Here is a 20,206-nt window from a genome sequence, read left to right as displayed (position 1 = left end):
ATTACCATGAAGTTATGACCCTAGACATAATATCTTTAATAGTTATAGTCAATAAATCTGCTATGGCAGCACAAAGTCCGTATTTATTTGATCTGAGATTATTCACCCTCACTAAAACATTTCCTATTACCTTATATGGTGTAAAAGTGGCGTACAGGTTAACCGTTATTGGCTAATGTCCATGCCAATCATTGTAGATCCACGCGCATGCGCACTCGAACCATGACAATTGTTGATAATCAACTGGAGTTATTTTTTGCTTTAGAGTAAATAATTTCAAGCCAGGCCCTTCCCCCCCGGGGGGCTCTCGGACCATACCACACCGAACATAAGATACCGACGTGTATGAAGGGCTAATGGAAAACCCAAGGGATATGGTAAGAAAGAGTTTGTTTGAGCCCGCTTCCTTGATTTAGCGCAGTTAGCGGCTAGCAGTGTTAGCCGTCCTCTTTGTTTTGGTTGTCAGAAACAGATCCTGCTAGTCACACAAACTACAGCATTTACCTCATTCAAATCACTCGTAATACTTTCTATGCTATGTGCCCGTTCATTCAAACCAACTGTCTCACTAAATGGTGCAAAAACAACTGATTATGTATGTGTTTTGTGCAGCTGAAATATACCCGCAGGCCCATGATTGTGTCTATGTTTGTGTTTATGGTCGTGAATCAAAACATAGTTAGTAGACAGTATTTATGGGGATTATAAACGCGTTTAGGTCGTTTCCATGAAACGTTCTGTTTATGCAGGTTTTGAGGCACAGCATATGTGGATGTTTGTGTTGTGTTGGCTTGTGAAATGACAGACATTTTACTTAAAGGTGGGATATTAAATGTATAGATTTTGGTGAAATTGTATTTTAGCAAATGGGAATGGAAATGGCATGCTTTTAGATGAAGAACTGGTCTGAAATTATGTTTTTTGAATTCAGGTCACAGTGGTTTGGACAAATCCTTGTCTGATGCACCAGCCTAGCAGTTCAATATTGAAAAAAAAAACATATAAACCATGCAAATACAGTAAATATCATTGAAAATATGAAATGAGTCTTTTGCTCTAGCTATCTCCTTTCTTGAAATGCCCTGTGGGGATATTGGATGCTGATGATATTGCCCCTTTGTACGTGGTATTTGCTTTTTTGTGACCCCTGAGAACCTTCAATTTTATTAATGTGATTTGCTCTGCTTCCTAATTCCCTGCTCATTAAAGCGTTGATGAACTAGTATAAAGATTATGGTTATCACTGACTGTAATATTAATCGCGCTGTATTATGTCAGAGGTAATTATTTATTTAACTATTATGGCTGTATAAGTGAGCTTTAATCCTTGTCTTTCTTTGCCCTTTCTTTAATTTGACTATTGCTCTTCTCTATTTTCTCCACATTTTCACCCTCTTCTCACCTTGTCGCATGTAGGCTGAGCACACTCCCCGCTCAGAGCGAAAGAGAAGAGATTCGTTCGGGATGTTTGACGGATATGACAGTTGCAGTGAAGACAGCAGTAGCAGCTCCAGCTCAGAGGACAGTGAGGATGAAGTCCCCAGCATCCCCGCCAGCCTGCCTATCATCAAAAACAACGGCCAGGTCTACACCTATCCTGATGGAAAAGCTGGAATGGGTTAGTCATGTCCATACATTATTTTTCATGTAAACCTGGAAATAAAAAGAACACAGTATATATTTTTCTCCTTGTTATAATTTAACCATGATTACAATGTAACTTCTAATGAAAATGTTTACCCCCTAACTAACAAAAATAATTTTATGGTTTGCTTTTCGTACAGGATGTGTTAAATAGTGTGAATATAATTTTTTTTTTTTTTTCATGCAGCAACCTGTGAGATGTGTGGTATGGTTGGTGTACGAGATGCTTTCTACTCTAAAACAAAGAGATTCTGCAGTGTATCCTGCTCCAGAAGCTATTCCTCCAATTCTAAAAAGGCCAGTATACTGGCAAGACTTCAGGTAACTACTCATGGACTTAAGAAGCACTTCAAATAAAAATACTACCTCTGTTGTTGTTGTTGTTGTTGTTTTTTCTATTTCCATAGCTTTGACATATTGTATTTTATTCTTTTTGTGTCCTATCAAGGGTAAACCACCAACAAAAAAGGCAAAAGTCTTACAGAAACAGCCATTAATGGCAAAGTTGGCAGCTTACGCACAGTATCAAGCAAATCAACAGAACCAAGCTAAATCAAAATCAGGTGAATGGCTACTTGACTAAGTTTAAAGTTTCATTGTGTGAAATGTCTGCCTAACTGATTTTAAAAAAATCACAGTCATTATATTTAACCACAACTTTTTGTTCTTTTTGCTGTTTTTCTCATGAAGTGGTTCCTGTTGAAGGCTTTGACTGGGGCCGGTACATTTGTAGCAATAATCTAGTTGGGGCACCAGTCAGCTGTTTCAAACATGTGAGAATTATTATCATAATTGTTTTTCTTATAATCTTTTGGCTTGCATGTATGTTTTATGAATACTCTGCGTGTGACTTGATAACTCTCCAGGTGCCCATGGGCACGTGTTGGGGTGACATAGCTGATGGGGTGAGGGTGGAGGTCCTCAATTCTGACACAAACCTCTCCACAAAAGTTTACTGGGTAGCAGGGATTGTCAAACTGGCAGGTAATGTTGTAGTTTAACAACTGTCAAGTTCTTTTTGCTTTTAAGAATGTTTGATGTATTGAAATTAACTTACTTATTTTCTAATCTTCTCAGGTTTTAAAGCTCTTCTGCGCTATGAGGGTTTTGATAATGACTCAAGCAGAGACTTCTGGTGTAATCTGTGTATCCCAGAAGTCCACCCTGTTGGATGGTGTGCCTCTAGTGGAAAGCCACTGGTGCCTCCTAAATGTATGTAAAACATTAAGCTATTCAAAACTGTGATTAGCAGGTTTTTTTTGCTGTTAAAATAGTGTAAACTTGCCATTGCTGAATAGGAGTAATTATAAATTTTAAATATATTTTCAACTTCATAGCCATCCAGCATAAGTATTCTAACTGGAAACCGTTTCTTGTGAAACGACTCACTGGAGCCAAAACTCTTCCGCCGGATTTTGCCACGAAGGTAAGATGCTGTATCCCAGCAGTGACCATAAAGCAGTACTTCAGTAGAGAGACTCTGGAAAAACCTGTAGAGCAAGATCTTCCTGCTATGATGAGAAAATACACCAGGAAATAGTTCCTCACAAAACGGATTAACATGGGGGTAAAGGTGTCGGACTGTCTTACTGTAAAAAGGAGCAGACCTCTTTTGACATTGAGATAAGAGTCAAATGTAGAGCATATCTACTTTTTGTCATCTTTGTGAAAAGGTTTTATTTTTTATTGTTCGGCTTTTTGCAAGTAGCACTCATAATTAATTTTATGTGGACACATGCAGGTATATAATGATGAATCTTTACAATTTCTTGATTTGAAAAAAAAAAAAGGACGCATTAAATTGATCAAAAAGCGACAAAGACATTTATAGTGTTTCAAATAAATTCTGTTCTTTTGAAAGTAAAATTGTATCATGGTTTCTGCAAAAATATTAGGCAGCACAACTGTTTTTAACATTGATGATAATAATAATAAGAATTGTTTCTTGAGCAGCAAATCCGCATATTAGAATGATTTCTGAAGGATCACGACTGGAGTTATGATGCTGAAAATTCAGCTTTGCCATCATATTTAAATTTACATTTTAAAATGTATTAAAAAATAAAGCAGTTATTTTAAATTGTAACCGTATTTCGCTAAAGTACTGTTTTTACTGTATTTTTTATCAAAATAATGCAGCCTTGGTGAGCATAAGAGACTTCTTTCAAAAACATTACAAAAAAATCTTACGAACCCCAACTTTTGAACGGTAGTGCACAAGTCTCATTTAAACTGTTTGTTTAAATGTTTAACTTGAAGGTTCACGAGAACATGCAGTACGCGTTTAAGAAACTGATGCGTGTGGAAGTTGTGGATAAGACCCACCTGTGTCGGACTCGCGTGGCCTTGGTGGAACAGGTGATTGGCGGGCGTCTGCGTCTGGTGTATGAAGAGAGCCAGGACGGCACTGACGACTTCTGGTGTCACATGTTCAGCCCACTCATCCACTCCATTGGCTGGTCACGAAGCATTGGACATCGTTTCAAAAGATCTGGTCAGTGTGGGAGTCTGAATGGTTTTAGCATAACTTTTGATGACCTTGTTGTGGCTTATGGATCTAAATGTCTCTAATGTTGCCTTCTGCAGAGGTGATGAAGAAAATGGAGGGTCAGATGGATGCTCCCCCGCAGTTGTTTCTTAAGGTACATTTTTATTCGACTCTGTGTTGGCAGGCGCCTGCTTCTACCTGCTCATGCGTGTCATCTTTTAAACCCACAGGTTAGGGATGTGGATCAGAGCGGGGAGTGGTTTAAAGACGGAATGAAGTTGGAGGCAATAGACCCTCTAAATCTCTCTGCTATATGTGTTGCTACTGTAAGAAAGGTAAAGTTTTGTCTGATTGACTTAGATGTTGAGTTGTACAACTGCAGTGTTATGTTTTTTTTTTTTTTTGTCCAAGTACATTAAAAATGTTTGAAATAGTAATTTGTAATTCAGAGCTGGTGTCATTGGTAGATATAAAAGTATGTAGAATGGAAATCATGAAATGCAGGTATTTTTAACTGATCATGTAACCTTCTCTCAGGTGTTGGCAGACGGGTACCTGATGATCGGGATTGATGGTTCAGAGGCTGCTGATGGGTCAGACTGGTTCTGCTACCACTCAACCTCTCCCTCCATCTTCCCAGTCGGCTTCTGTGAAATCAACAACATTGAGCTCACACCCCCAAGAGGTGCGTTTCCTCTCTCTTTCTTGCAGCGTGATCTTATGTGACATCATCACTGACTGAATCTGAAACTGCTCCACAGGGTACACCAAACTCCCGTTTAAATGGTTTGACTACCTCAGAGAAACAAGTTCAATTGCAGCCCCTGTGAAGCTCTTTAACAAAGTAAGTTTTCATGCATAGACTGTGAGATAAACATTTTGTTTTTTTTTCAAAATATGCATTGTGTTTTGTTTTGCATTGTGGTGCATGCCATTGAATCGTCTGCTCTCTCTTTCCCTCAGGATGTACCAAATCACGGCTTCCGTACAGGGATGAAGCTGGAGGCAGTGGATCTGATGGAGCCACGTCTGGTGTGTGTCGCCACAGTGACCAGGATCGTACACAGACTCCTGCGCATTCATTTTGACGGCTGGGAGGATGAGTACGATCAGTGGGTGGACTGTGAGTCTCCAGATCTCTACCCCGTAGGCTGGTGCCAACTGACTGGCTATCAGCTGCAGCCGCCCGCCGCACAGAGTGAGTGAACACTACAGAAGATTCTGACTGTTGAAAGTTCAAATGGTTTCATAGCAACACTCTATTCTCATATTAATAGTGTTTTTTTTTATTTTTATTTTATTTACACAGCCATTTTCTACTCCTCTGACCCCTAGATTTATACTTTATTGTTGATGCAAATTACCCATGTATGATTGACTGACCTCTGTATAGCGGCATTGTCTACTCAGTATTCAGGAACTTTCACCTTCACCTGATGTGAACTTTGACATGGCCAATATGTTTAAGAGTTGTATGTAATAATTACTGTTATGCGATTACTAATAATTACTGCATTTCCAAACGTTTCTTCTGTCTATTTAACAGATACAACCAATCAAGTGTCCTTTAATAGAGCACATAAAGGATAACGTTAGTCACATGACTTGTGTACTATGCAAGTAATAAATAAGAATAGGCTAATCATTTTAATTATAACAACCATTTATTATATAATATGAAATAATTATCACAATATAATCATATCTGGTAAATTTTTTCTATAAATGCTAAATATAAAATCATATGACACTTTCTGAATGAGCACTTTTTGTAGATTTATGCTGTGTCTGCATTTTTTTTTAATTCAGAGCAAATAAAAATCTGCTGCTTGATCATTTTTCGTCTATGTATAATGTATTTGTATGAAGTTTTAATGATTGGCTGCATAGAATAACAGCTTGTCCCTTTCGTCCTCAGCCGCAAGAGAAGCACCTCCAAATGTCTCAAAACAGAAAAAAAAGACAGCACAGTATAAAGGACAAAAGAAAAGTGAGTCCTCTCTCTCTCTCTCTCTCTCTCTCTCTCTCTCTCTCTCTCTCTCTCTCTCTCTCTCTCTCTCTCTCTCTCTCTCTCTCTCTCTCTCTCTCTCTCTCTCTCTCTCTCTCTCTCTCTCTCTCTCTCTCTCTCTCTCTCTCTCTCTCTCTCTCTCTCTCTCTCTCTCTCTCTCTTTTTCTCTTCTTTCTCTCTCTCTCTCTCTCTCTTTCTTTTTCTTTCTTTCTTTCTTTCTTTCTTTCTTTCTTTCTTTCTTTCTTTCTTCTTTCTTTCTCTCTCTCTCTCACTCTCTCTCTCTCTCTCTCTCTCTCTCTCTCTCTCTCTCTCTTTTTCTTTCTTTCTCTCTCTCTTCTCTCTCTCCTCTTTTTCTTTCTTTCTTTCTTTCTTTTCTTTCTTTCTTTCTTTCTTTCTTTCTTTCTTTCTCTCTCTCTCTCTCCTCACTCTCACCCTCTCTCACCCTCTCTCTCACTCTCACCCTCTCTCTCTCTCTCTCTCTCTCTCTCTCTCTCTCTCTCTCTCTCTCTCTCTCTCTCTCTCTCTCTCTCTCTCTCTCTCACCCTCTCTCTCTCTCTCTCTCACCCTCTCTCTCTCTCTCTCTACCTCTCTCACCGATTTTGGGTGCAAAGTTGGTCCAGGAGATGCTTCCACTGGTTTTTCTCTGGCTTGGGTCTGGTCTGGTTCTGCTTAATAGTCAGTGGCAGTTGTCATGATTCAGTGGGGTCATGGATAATTACAGACAACTGTAGCTATCAGTGGCACACTCCCTCGGGGTGAGAGAATGAGCAAATGTTTAGGAGAAGTCAGGTTTGCAGTCATGATGTTGGGTTCCACATTGCCTTTTCTCAGGGCTTCAGTTTCACAATCACCCTTCTGTCTTGTAGAAATCAAATTAAGTTTCAGAATCAGATCTGAGTTGAAATTTGGGCTCAGCTGGAGGATGGCCTGCAGTGTTGTGGAGTTGAGCTCGGTAGCCTGGGCAACACTAACCCAGTAACTTCGGTAACCACAGTCTGGCTTGGTGTTTAGAGAGGAAGATTCCAGTTGGGAGGAGGCCGATCGGTTTGGGTGGGCCTCTGAGGAGGAGGAGCTTCTCGGGTGATGAAGAGCAGACTCCGCCCCATTACCTGTCCCACTTCTCTGGGTCCGGGCGACCTCCCACCTCAGGTGTAGAGCATGATCGCTCTCTCAACTCAGGTAACTCAATTCTCCATCACTCAGGGAGAGGGCGCCACTGAGCTCATTCCTGTAGAACTTTTCAGGTTGGCCTTCATGAAGAGTTGCACGTCATCAGGTGTGTGCGTATTATGTGCCGCATACACCATTAACAACAGTTGCATGATAAAAAAAAAAAAAGAAGGGTAGTTTTACGTTAGACTCAGAAGAAGTGTGTGCGTGGTCAGTTTCATCCCACACCTGACTCATTGTTTTATTTACCTAAGGGTGGTGTGAATTAATAGCTTTTGGATTTTAAATAAATAGCTCACCCAAATTTTTTTTTGTTTTTGACTCACCCTCATGTTGTATGAATTTATATGGAATGCAAAAGGAGATTTTTTTTTTTTTTTCATTTTTTAGAATATCTTACCTACTTTTTTCCATTTAACACAATAAAATGGGACTTGGGGTGTATTCCAGAAAGCAGGTTATGTGACATACCCGGGTATGTTTAAGGGTAAGTAAGCGGATAACCTCAACTTTCAGTGTTCAACGCATGCGTGCTCTATTGATGAGGCTCCAGTGGGCGTGACAGATTGTGCATAATATTATATATATGTGTGTGTGTGTGTGTGTGTGTGTGTGTATAAATATGTGCTATTAAAACAAGGTAATGTTAATTTTATTATAATATATAGCTATATATATTAAAATACATCTCATCTCACACATCGTTTATCTGCATTCAGACGTTTAAAAAAAAAAAATTTGCAACAGGATATTTTCTATGCTATAATGTATTTCTATAATAAAATACATAAATTATGATATGATATATCTTACCTTTCAAGCAATGTGGCAGCAAAATGATGAAACAAAATAAATTTAGACAGCCATGTTATCTTTGCAAGCGCAGACTGGATTTAGTTTAATCAGTCTTTCTTTTTATTATATAATTAGCATCAAACAAATGATATAGTTCTCATTCACAGTGATTAAAGATTAATTAAGCGAAAAGATTGAAAAATTATTGCACAACCACAATAATTATGTCAATAAAGTATGTAAGAAAAGTAGTATGGCTCGCTTTTTCTTAGTGTCCGTTTCCATGGTGACTCGTCACTCTGTTGAGAATGTCTGGTGTGTTAACCATGAACATACTCTGAGTTGGATGAATTTACTCCCGGATGTGTTTTTGGAAGCAGCATACCTCGAGTGTAAGCAAGGTTTGGTTTAATCAACCAAGAGTTCAGGGTATGTTTGAGGGTAAGGTAACCTTGCTTTCTGGAATACACCCCTGATCTGTCAAGCTTCTAAATGACCATTTAAAAAAAAGCTCCATTAAGTTAAAGTGATCATAATAGTAGTTCAGTCTTTTTTATTTATTCATTATAACTAGAAAAGCACATACAACAATGAACAACTAAGAACATTAATATTAATATGGTTACAGTATTGTCACCAGATATGTATGCCATCAATCCTGGAAACAAAATGCCTTAATTTTTCCTCTTTTTATTTAATTTTTTACAGCAATTAATAATAATATGGGGAGCCAATTCTCTTAAAGGGACTATTTTGCAGAACATTTACTGTTCAATATTAGTCTGATCGTATGGGTTTGATATATACGGCCCTCTTTATTTAAATTTAAAATAAGAATTATTTTATCTCTGTCTTTAATGAAAAAGAAAGTCTTTCCATCACCAATATATATAAATATAAATATTTTTTAAATTTTTTTAATTAATTTATTCATTCTTTTCTATCCATTCTTTAATTATAGTTGGCTCCGGCTTTGTAACTATTTTCTATATTCTACATTTTCTAAGTCTTTTAAAGTGAGGAACAGACCAAAATCTTAGTTAGTTAAAAATGAATTATGCCAAATGTCCTCGAATGGTGTATAATAATTTTACGAGCTACAGGGGAGGATTTTAAGTGAATAGTAGGATTTAGTCTGCTTGACAGCACCTGTCTCCTTTCACCTTCAGTAGAAGGAAAAACAATCTCCTTTTGTGTTCCATGGGAAAAAAGAGAGTCGTACGGGATGACATGAGAGTAAGTTTAATTTTTGAGTGATCTGTCCCTTTAAACATCGCAGGTGAGTTTTTATTAGCCTACTAAAATACCAAAACCTTGTGTATCGCTGCCTGGTTGATTTCATTATGTGAATGCTGCAACATGCTCCCGATTCTGGCAACTAAAATTGAAAAAGTTTGGTTATTGCAGTTGAGGAGTGTAGTGTTACTTCTCCTTTCCACCCTCTTCATTATATCTGAGTGTAAAGTACTAGTCCTCAGGTGTCCTTCACAGCCAAATTTTCCATCTTTGCTGTTGTCTTCTCCCACTAGTGTTACATTTTCTGAACTGTTTTTCTCGTGTCTCGTTTTTGTTTTCCAGAGGCCTCGCTGCAGTTAAAAGAAGAGACTCCGGAGATCGACGAGTTCACCTTCTCGCAGGGCATCTCAGACCAGGAGAGCAACGGCTCAGGCAGTTACTACATCAGACAGGAGCCCTGAGCAGCATCAGCCATCACAGAGGCTCACCTCACTGCCAAAAGCACTGGAAAAATCCCACTCTGAGCGATGCACACGAGGCCTGGAAGAAGACACAGTGACTTTCCCTCACACCAGGTCTCTCTCTTTTAGTTCTTTTTGGTTGCTTTTCAGGTTTGAAAAACTTGAAGAAAGGACTTCTCAGTCATTGATCCTAGAGAGAAGATTGTGTATAAATGGTGGATTTTGTTTGAAACGGGGATGCTGTTGTTTGTCCTGATGTTTTGTTTAAACAGTTTGCCCAATGGACTTTTTCCTCCTCAGTGTTCATTGTACTTGAAGTTTTCTGCCCTTTTTTTCGGTCTTATTCTCCCCTTTTGGTAAAAAAAAAAAAAAAAAAAAAAAACGTTTTTTTGGGAGGGTAAGATTTCAGTACCTTGTGTGTTTCTTGCGCTGTTTCATTTGTTTTGGGTGGGTGTGCATTTGGTAAGAGTAGTAAAAATCTATATTGAGACAGTATATTCATATATGTATGACATTCATATTAAACACACATATATAAATATTTAAACGTATACATATAGTAGTGGATTGAGGGATGATGGTATTGAAATCAAACCTTACTGGTATGAAGAGTAGACTAATGGGAAACACTCACAATTTGCACTACAGGGATAAAAAGTGGTGTATTGGCCTGTAAACCGATAGTAAAAACCTGCAGCTTTATTGTATTACGTGATTCTAGAGGTGGGATGTGCTCAAGTCAAAGTGAAGATTATGATATGCAAAAAAAAAAAAGAAAAAAAAAGTTATTATTCTACATTTGACGCCAATGTTTATGGTTACGTTTTTGATTTCGTTTTCAAGAGCCATTTTTATATATACCGGCGGTCGAAGTATTTTGTGAGCCGTAGAATAAAACATAAGCAATCACTGCTACCTGAACACTACCTTAATGTCATCTTTGATGTTGACGGCACAACAGAGGATTCTTCTGGAAGACTTTTTGCGAGTCACTGAACAATACAGCACCAGCTCGTTTGTTTACCAGCCTCTCTGCTCGTACATCAGCAAGAAAGCGCATCACATCCCGTGCATTTTCCTTAACCCACAGCATTCATTCCAGAATAAAAACATATTTACTACCTCTAACAGAAAGTGTACATTTTGAAATCCACATGGTTGAGGATTCATGTGGTTCTTCAGCCTTGCTAAGGTTGCAATAGGGTAGTTTTCATGCTCCATTTGAAAGGGTATATTCATTATATTTTATGCAAAAGGCAGATATCCACACTTGGACACATGGCTTATCTCACTTTAAAAGTCTACACATCATTTATATTTGTATCATAGCATGTTATTGACAGAGTTCTTGAAATGGATAAGAATGTTGTGCAATAATGTCTGTGTTGTTTTTATGATGTCTTACTCTGAATACAAAAAAATTACAGCTCATAAATATATAGGCTAGATACATTCTATAGACTTAAAACGAAATGTTCTTACAATATATTGCAAAACTGTGACAATTTTTCTAAGAGCTAGACTTGAGCTTTCCCTGTTATAGATCATTCTGAGTGTAAATAACCTTTATAACATCCTATAAAATACATGCGCATAGTGGTTTATCTTAGTATAACTATAAGCTCTATTCAATACCAGTAAGGTTGTTGGTGAACTCTCAGGAAATGTATCTCATTGACTTCTGCTTTATTTGAAGGTTTGTGGCTAAACGCTTCATAGACCATCCGATTCGACTTACGAAACCGCCGTTTCTTTTTTTCTTTTTTTTTATATTTGAAGCTCCTGAAAAATGTGACCATGTCATTGTTTTTCTCTGGTTCATCTTTGCTTGCATTCGTCAAATGCTGACAAAATTTTGTAAATGGTCACCCACACGTTGTAGTTAGATCCATGTTAAATTATGGTTCACTGTATAAAGATCCAATGTATTTTTTTAACAGCTGTTGCTTTTCGCTCTTTTGTAATTTTACTTTTCTTCCTTTCATGGGTTTTAGCAGGTGTTTGTACTGAATCATTATGGATTGATTTATGTTTTATTTTTTGTTGTAATTTTTTTGGGGGTTTCTTCAGTAGCTGTTGTGTTGTATGCATGTTTAGTTTTACAAATGTAAGGCACTGTCATAAACGTCAAACTGGGACTTTGGCCACATTTTATATTAGCTGCAGCAAACCACATCAATGTTGTCATGTTCATACATATTTCAATGCTTATATATTTTTTTCTCTTTATTTTTATTTTTTTTATAATGAATGTTACATTTATTTCCAATGTCATTTTTTTTTTCCCCTCATAAACCTCATCCACAGCATCAGGATTTAGGTACACACTGGTAATGATCACGCATGTCAACTAAATTACATTTTCTTTTTTTAATAATTATTATAACACCACAATTTCAATTGTTTTTGCAATTAAAATATGACTGTTGAGGCAAATTTCGCTGCTACCCTCAAATGAATTTAAATCCAAACGCACAACTTCACCTTTAAGTAAACACTCTCTCGTCAGCAGAATTGATGCCTTATCCTCTGTGTTGTGTTTTTCCACATACGTAAAGCTATTGAGTCAAAAATAGAGAAGCAGAATACAATATATAAAGAAAAATATGTTGTCCAGTAGAGTGATTATCAGTGCATGCAGCAATGTGAGAATCTTATAAGGGCCAGTGTTGTTCTGGTCTCGATACTAACACGGGTTTTTGTGACGTTCCCTCTGTCCTCAGTAATCACATCATGGTGCTATATATATATATATATTTGATAACTCATTCATTAGGTCTATTAAAGGAGAATTAAGTCTGTAATTATAATTTGGAGTGCTGGCAATTATAACTTCAGATCTGTATTTTGGATACAAGTAGCCGAAATCCTTTGTTATAACGATAAAAAAACAAAAAAACAACTAACGTTGACCCTCATAGTACATAGGGATGAGGGTGGTGGGTTTGTAACTTTTTTTGATAGAGTCTGTATTTGGTCTTTGCTTTATTTCTAATGATGATGATGATGATGTGTGCTGTGATATAGGGTTTGATAGCTTATGTATATAGTTTAATTGTGGGGGGAAAGCTTTTGTTGGTCAAATTTTATGTTAATTTGTTTACAAGCATTTCGAACTGTTTCCGCATGGCTGTGAAAATGTATCTGTTGAATTTGAAAAAAAAAAAAGAAGAAATTTTTACACTGAATTAAAAAGGATACTAAACATTTATCTGTTCAATTATTTTGGTGCTTGGTACTTAAAGTGATAATTCACCTAAAAAATATCATATTCTTTCATTTTTTTTACTTACCATTGTTGTTCCAAACCCATAAGACTTCTATTCATATTTGGAATACAAATGAAGATTTTTAATATTCTCTCATAATTTTTATCCATCTATTGAAAGTCCATTAAACCAAAAATTTCCAAGTTAAAAAAAAGTGAAGAAAAAAAAGTTTCAGACCAGAAGTTGCTTCTGTACTAATAAAATGAGGAATAGTACTGTTTTTAACAGCAGGGTGCTGCAATACTAGTCATGCAAGTAATACTAGCTATATACCATGCAACACTATTAAACAGTATATAAATACATTCATAACAGACTGTAGTCATTATTGTTCATTATTCAAGCCAGCCTTTTAAGACTGAAAGTTGGTTCTGCAGAAAGCCAGGAACCGTACTGTTTTTAACAGTTGGTTCTGCAGAACCAAAGCCCGCAGTTTCAGACCAGAAGTTGGTTCTGCATAAATATATATATGAAAACAGCAGTTTCAGACCAGAAGTGGGTTCTGTAGAACCAAAGCCAGCAGTTTCAGACCAGAAGTGGGTTCTGTGGAACCAAAGCCAGCAGTTTCAGACCAGAAGTGGGTTCTGTGGAACCAAAGCCAGCAGTTTCAGGCCAGAAGTTGGTTCTGCATATTCAGGCAACAAGTTGGTTCAGAAGTTGGTCCTGAAACAGCAGTTTCAGCCCAGCAATTTCAGACTGAAAGTTAGTTCTGTACTTGGATATAAATACATTCATAGCAGACCGCCTGGTTATGATTCAAGCCAGCAGTTTTAAACTGGAAGTTGTTTCTTCAAAACAGCAGTTTTCTGCAGAACAGCAGTTTCAGACCAGCCGTTTCAGACCGGGTGCCTTATTTATAAAACTTGCGTATGCACAGATTTTAACTTGCGCGAACCAGTGCGCGTACGTTAAAATGCAAGCCAATGTTCATATTTATAAAAACAAAAGGTCTTTGATGTGGAAAATTCATTTCATTCATCAAATTCCATTTCAGACCGGAAGTTGGTTCTACAGAACCATACGTTTCAGGACAACAGCGTCAGTCCAGAAACAACTTCCGGTTTGAAATTGCTGACCTAAACGTGGCACCAGGCCAGCAGTCTCAGACTGGAAATTATGGTGGACATTGTAAGTTTTGTTAAAATTGTTATCAATAACAAAGATGCAAATTACAAACAACAGGAACAAATACAATATAAGAAGGATACAAATTATTAAAACAGTGCTTTAATGTTTTTTCAGGTACAGACTATTTAAGAGTAGAATTCAAGTAAGAACCACTACAGAAATTGAATAATCAAATGTAAAAATAAAACACTGTATAGTCTTCGCTGTATGAATTAAATATACATTTATCCTTATTAAAGCTACTAAAGTTATTCAGTCGAGTAATGAGTGATTTTTATTTATTAATTCTTTTATATAAATACAGTCATAACAGACCGGACATTTTTAATAACGTTCATTATAAAATCTTGTTTTTTGGTGTAGAACAAAGAGACTTACATTGTTCTTTAACAGTTATTTAAAGCAGGTACGTTTCAATATCTGAATTAAAATGTGAAAGTCATATGGAGTGAAGCGAGCATTTGCGGAGGAAATCAAATACAGTGGAAGATTTACAAGTATAATTACACCACAGATTTTGTGCTTAAAACATCCATTACTCATTACCATGTGCTGTTTAAAAAGCATAGTACATCCACTAAACGAGCACTTTAAATAAAACCTTTAATGAGAAGGTTTATCAGCTAACATGTCAATCATTCAGTCAAACAGTATCATTTCAGTGGTTAATGGGTCCCACACCAAAAACAGCTCACATTTACAAAATTAAAAGGCTGTAGTTTCTACACTTCATTATGAATTGATCATAACCCCAAAATGAAAACTTGATGGATTGCTGCTGCTCTAAAAGTTAAGACTAGTCCTAAAGAAACTCATCAGATACTATACAGCGCTCTTGAAGGGCCATCAATACTGCATCAAAGCAAGAAAATATACCAATATATGTTTCAGATATCATTTAAGCTTTCTTCTTTAAAAAAAAAAAATTATATTCTAGACTGTACATTATACAGTAATGTTAAGTCGTATATTTCGTCTTATATCAGTGATATAGAGGTAAATCAAGTCGACAAACATTTATCAGACATTAAAAATCAACAGATTCAGAAATCACACAGGCGAAATAACACTGGTTTAAAAACATACATGTGAACGGGTTTCTAATTGTGTGCGAGTGTATTGAAAGACCGAGAAAAGGAGCAGAGAGGCATGATGGGACGGACAATTATAGAAGGGGAGAGGAAGTAAGAAAAACATAAAAAAAAAAAAAAACGGGTAAGAGGGCAGGCACAAAGGAGGCTCAGAGGTTGCTGAAGAGCTCGTTTCTTTTGCTCCATTCCATCTGCGGGGCTCTCTTGTTGGAGCGTTTCTTGTGAGCTAGTTCCTTGGCCTGTTGCAGAGACATGTTCAGAGATAGTCCTGCGCCATCACTTGAAGCCTTCTCTTTTGGTTTCTCCTGCAAACGTATCATTGTGAAAAATCAACATTCTAGACCTTGCGGTCTCCATATACTCAAGAATGTGTGTGTGTGTGGACACAAACCTCTGGTTCTGAGGTGCTGGCTGGAGCTGCAGAAGTGGAGGTGTTGGAGGAGGTGCTAGAGGTCGACAGACTCATAGCTACTTTAGGCTTTTCCTCCAGGGTTGCTTTTCCATTCACCTGCAACAAAGGAAATATAAGACATTAATATAAACATTACATTAAAACACAATTAAAGGAATAATTCACCGTTCCAAACCTGTGTGCATTTCATTTTTTTATTATATTTTGAACAAAACGTCTTGGTTCCTATTGACTTCCATTCCATTTTTTGGTCAATTGAAACCTAAACTGAGAAGCTACCCATATTCTTCCAAATATCTTTGCCTTTGCCACAGAAGAAAGTTTGGAACAACTGACAGAATTCATTTTTTTATTCATTTTTAACGCGCTCTCTCACGAAGTGCAGTACCAAAAACAAACCCCAAGATGGACCCTGAGCTTTGTTCAGGTCACAATCTGACTATGGGCCTGTCCCAATATCCTCATACACACAAAAATAACGTGGACTGAACCGCCACTTACAGCCACTTGCACTTTATAGCATTACTGTATAATTTATCCATATATATCTCCCTGATCTTAACTGCACTACTGTAAATACTGTATAGACAATCATACTGTACAATACAATACAATAATTATAGTTCTACAGCTGTTTATTAATACTTGCATACCGGTATTGTATATTTATAGTCTGTTATAGCCTTTCATATTTATAACCATACGTATAACCTGTTCATAGCTTGTACATTCACTACAGTTATAGCCTGTATACTTATAGTTATAGTATATTCATAACATACTTTCATACTGTGTACATTTGTAACATATCTACAATATATCTATATTCTTGCTAAAGCACTTCTGGATGGATGCAAACTGCATTTCGTTGCTTTGTACTTGTGACATGTGCAATGACAATAAAGTTGAATTCTAATTCTAATTCTAATTCTAATACCCACTTGAAAGTGTGTGCATGCCACATGATGTCCAAGGCTATCCCAGGTCTGATAAATGTCAAAGCTTAAATCCACACTCTCTCTCTAACACAGCTTCAAAGCGGTATATGAAGCTAAGTGTGTCCCATCATTCATCATGTTCAGGAACTTACGTACACAAGACGCCAAAGATAACTACAGCATTAGTTAAAAATAATGATTAAAATTAATCAAATAAATGAATATTACATATAAATTTGTAGTAAAACATTAAGTGTAGATGAGTGCATGTATTTTATAAAATAATTATTTTGTATGTATGTGTGATCCATCAGGTAATCAAAAGTTCTACACACACTTGTGGTCTTTCACGCCGACTTGAACACTTGGGCCAAACACAGGAAATACGTCATGCAAGTAGACAAGTGGTCAAGTCCACTCCAAACACCGCAAGTGTGGGTATAAGAACAAGCTCTGAGTTCAGTAGGAAAGTTACATCTGTAAGTGGGGTTAATTAAGAGATTATAGCAACTGAAAAATGTTACAAAATAATAGATCCTCAATTCAGGTCTCCATACCATGGTTGCTATACCATCACAAACAACTTTGGTCAGTTGCCACGGGAACCTGATGTAATGCAAATGAAATAATTTCAACAGAACATAGTCAGACTAACCTGAACAAAGATTTGAAATTCCTATACATTTCAAGTTGTTTGTGAAGGTTAAGAGATCAATTTTAAAGAGACTGAACCACATTCTAACCAACGAAATATTTCAGAGCTGAGACATTTTAAAATGTAATGATCGCTTCACCGGTTCCATTATTATTGGAATCTATAAATGTTGTATTATAAATCAAGCAGGTTTCAGAAACTTTAAATCCAAAACACAGCCAGCATAAGCACACAGCACAGTCAGTATAAGAATAAAACAAGCTTGAAAACAGCAAGAGTTTGTTGCACTAAATTTGTTGTATTTGTATGTTGTCAATATTACATGATGATGCATAAAACAAATCTGTTTTTTTTTGGTATGTAACCTTACAAAATTTACAAAGAAGCAAGTACTATTTGCTGCTCAAAAGTTTGGGATATACTGTATATATATATATATATATATATATATATATATATATATATATATTATTTTTGTAGCACATTATTTTACATACTCAAGATAAGTAAACATACTTAGTTTACATAGATTAGTTTACTTAGCTTAGCTTAGTTTACATACTTACATAAATAAATACTGTACTTATAGTATTTACAATGACTGGGTAATAACTAGGTACTAACCCTGAACCTACACCTAAACCTAACCCATGTAGTTACCTTATATTACTTTCGTAGGTACGTACACTATGACATAAGTGCAATACTGTAAAATAAAGTGCAACCATGATATTTTATGTTTTTAAAATAAGTCTCTTATAAATCACCAATTTTGCAATTATTTGATTAAAAAAACCCCAGTAAAAACAGTAATATTGTGAAATGATTATATTGTTTTCTGTGTTAATATATTAAAACAAATTAATAATGTATGTATTCTGTGATGGCAAAGCTGTTTTTTGAGAGAATGATCCAGAATGCTGGCGGGGAAAGAGTTAATCATTTTGTGGAAACCGAATAGAAGGTTCATTTGAAATAGAAATCTGCTGTAACATATACATGTCTCTACTGTCACTTTTGATCAATTTAAATCTTTGCTGAATAAAAGCATTCATTTATTTAAAAAGTATGCCTATATCAAGTAGGTTTCAGCATCGGTGTGACCAGCATGAAAGCAAGGATTTTGTTGCACTACATCAGAAAATTAAAATTAGCTTGTTTTGTTTATACAGTGTAGCAAAAAAAAAAAAAAAAACAGTCCTTCATAGGAGAAAGTATGATGTAATTAAGGAATTTTACAAAAATTCCTTGTCTCCTACTGATGTCAGAACAACTGATATAAACCACATGATGATTCACATATCTCAAAAGTAATGATGGATTTACAAGACTCAAACTCTCTGCTATCTACAGCTGTGCAAGAGCCAGGAATCAGAGCCAGACAAACATCAGAGGGTGAAAGAGTATCTGACAAACGCCAGCGGTACCAGGCCTACAGCTTGATAAGGTTAAATGTTTCTGTGTTGTGTGACGAAAAAGAGCAAAAACTCTCCCGCACATCCTTAAGATGTTTTATCTACCAGCAGATACCTGGACAAAGAGCTTCCATTAACTCGGAGGAAGTGGCGATTATCTGCTCCAGGTTATCATTCTCTCACAGCTAGTCTAATCTAGAAGTGGGAAAAGTGATAGAGGAGAGCTGGTAGAGAGAAACCAGGACACTGCATTAAAAGTGTCCTGAAATCTGGTTATCAGACACCACAGGTTTACCCTCGTCCTAATACTGCCTGTCTAATCCCATCACTGACACTCAGACACTATTACACTTCATCAGCCAATAAACGTGATCGAGCAAGTTTAGCAAATGCAAACGCCTGAACGCGTGTCACTCGACCACTTTACGAGACATGTAAAGGGTCACACGCATGTCTTCTTGACACAAATGAAGATGGGTGGTCTTAATACATGTAATCTTTGAAACTCTGCTTCATTCATCGTAGAGCCAGACGTTGCTCACCTGATCTACTGCATCATGACTGAGAACAGGCTCTGGGAGTGCACCTGCGAACAGAGAACGACACATTCATAAGGCCTAGAGATAAGCTTTAGAGATCAGATATATTTGTCTCACAGTTAGTTCAAATGCAACTTGGGGAAAAAGGTTAAGAGATTCATGATTTCTTTAAGTTAGTTGCGATAGTCTTTTCTTGCCTATTGTGATGTATATCCGAATGAAGCGGCTTTTGGAATGAGAATAATTTTTTTAGGGCGGGACTGGATTTTGTTCTCGGGAACTGATTGGCTTGTAGGAAGTTGGGCGTTGCTAACTAAGTGGAGGCAGATCTGAATGCCAGTTTGCAGTTGTGGAGGGTTTTTAGTCCCACTGTCCGCCGAGACATACGTATGTCATGAAGAGAACAGACACCGTTTTGAGAGGGAGATGAGGTTAACGTTTTTGATCAAAGAATGAAAAAAAAGAAAAAGATGGGCACAGATAAATCCTTTATAATAAACACTTAAAAAAATAAGAATTGTCAATTTGGATTTTAACTAGTGCTTAATTTACACATGGCGCCATCATAAAAAAAAAAAAAAAGAGTTTAATTAATTATAATGTGAGTGAGGGGTTTTATTCATGTTATGAATATTCTTATATTTTGATTTGTTTTTGTCAAGCTACATATACAAAACAATACTACATATACTTCTTTTAAAAAATCTTACAGAACCGTTGAATAACATTTTTTAAATATTTCATTCACTAACTAAATTATTTACTATAATACTTACTATACTTTAATTTACTATACTATATATTAATTTTATTTACTCTGAAGTAAGATTTTGCCATTGGCCTAAGAGTTTAGTTATAAATTCACAGCACAGTGGCTGGACAGTGAGTTTCCTTCTGGGAAAAAGAAATAGGAAACAGGAAAAAAAAAGCCTTTTAAGAATTGGGAAACATTGCTAT

At 36.5% G+C, this 20,206-nt stretch overlaps 2 protein-coding genes across 3 annotated transcripts in view; one reads left to right on the top strand and one right to left on the bottom strand.

Moving 5' to 3' along the window:
* Positions 1 to 195: 195 nt before the first annotated feature.
* On the top strand, positions 196 to 10,564 carry mbtd1 (mbt domain containing 1). Of its 2 annotated transcripts, XM_084434915.1 has the most exons (17): positions 196 to 377; positions 1,417 to 1,618; positions 1,832 to 1,965; positions 2,093 to 2,207; positions 2,335 to 2,417; positions 2,511 to 2,628; positions 2,722 to 2,856; positions 2,982 to 3,070; positions 3,904 to 4,138; positions 4,231 to 4,286; positions 4,363 to 4,467; positions 4,670 to 4,817; positions 4,894 to 4,976; positions 5,096 to 5,330; positions 6,051 to 6,122; positions 7,152 to 7,319; positions 9,684 to 10,564. In XM_084434915.1, the coding sequence occupies exons 1-17, from the start codon at positions 357 to 359 to the stop codon at positions 9,800 to 9,802; spliced, it is 2,118 nt and encodes a 705-aa protein (XP_084291041.1). In that variant the 5' UTR covers positions 196 to 356; the 3' UTR covers positions 9,803 to 10,564. The 2 variants fall into 2 exon arrangements, with proteins under 2 accessions (XP_084291041.1, XP_084291042.1); XM_084434916.1 differs by lacking the exon at positions 7,152 to 7,319.
* Positions 10,565 to 14,278: 3,714 nt separating this feature from the next.
* nherf1a (NHERF family PDZ scaffold protein 1a) overlaps positions 14,279 to 20,206 on the bottom strand; it is a 21,205-nt gene continuing 15,277 nt past the window's right edge. Inside the window, exons 4-6 of the mRNA XM_084435109.1 lie at positions 19,253 to 19,296; positions 15,682 to 15,798; positions 14,279 to 15,595 (exon numbers count right to left, since the gene is read on the bottom strand). Coding sequence (XP_084291235.1) covers positions 15,440 to 15,595; positions 15,682 to 15,798; positions 19,253 to 19,296 — 317 coding nt within the window. The 3' untranslated portion in view covers positions 14,279 to 15,439. The remainder of the gene's footprint in view (positions 15,596 to 15,681; positions 15,799 to 19,252; positions 19,297 to 20,206) is intronic.

This window comes from Rutilus rutilus (genome assembly GCF_951802725.1).
Source record: "Rutilus rutilus genome assembly, chromosome: 16".
Taxonomy (NCBI): domain Eukaryota; kingdom Metazoa; phylum Chordata; class Actinopteri; order Cypriniformes; family Leuciscidae; genus Rutilus; species Rutilus rutilus.
This window is presented reverse-complemented; position numbering and strand designations above follow the sequence as displayed.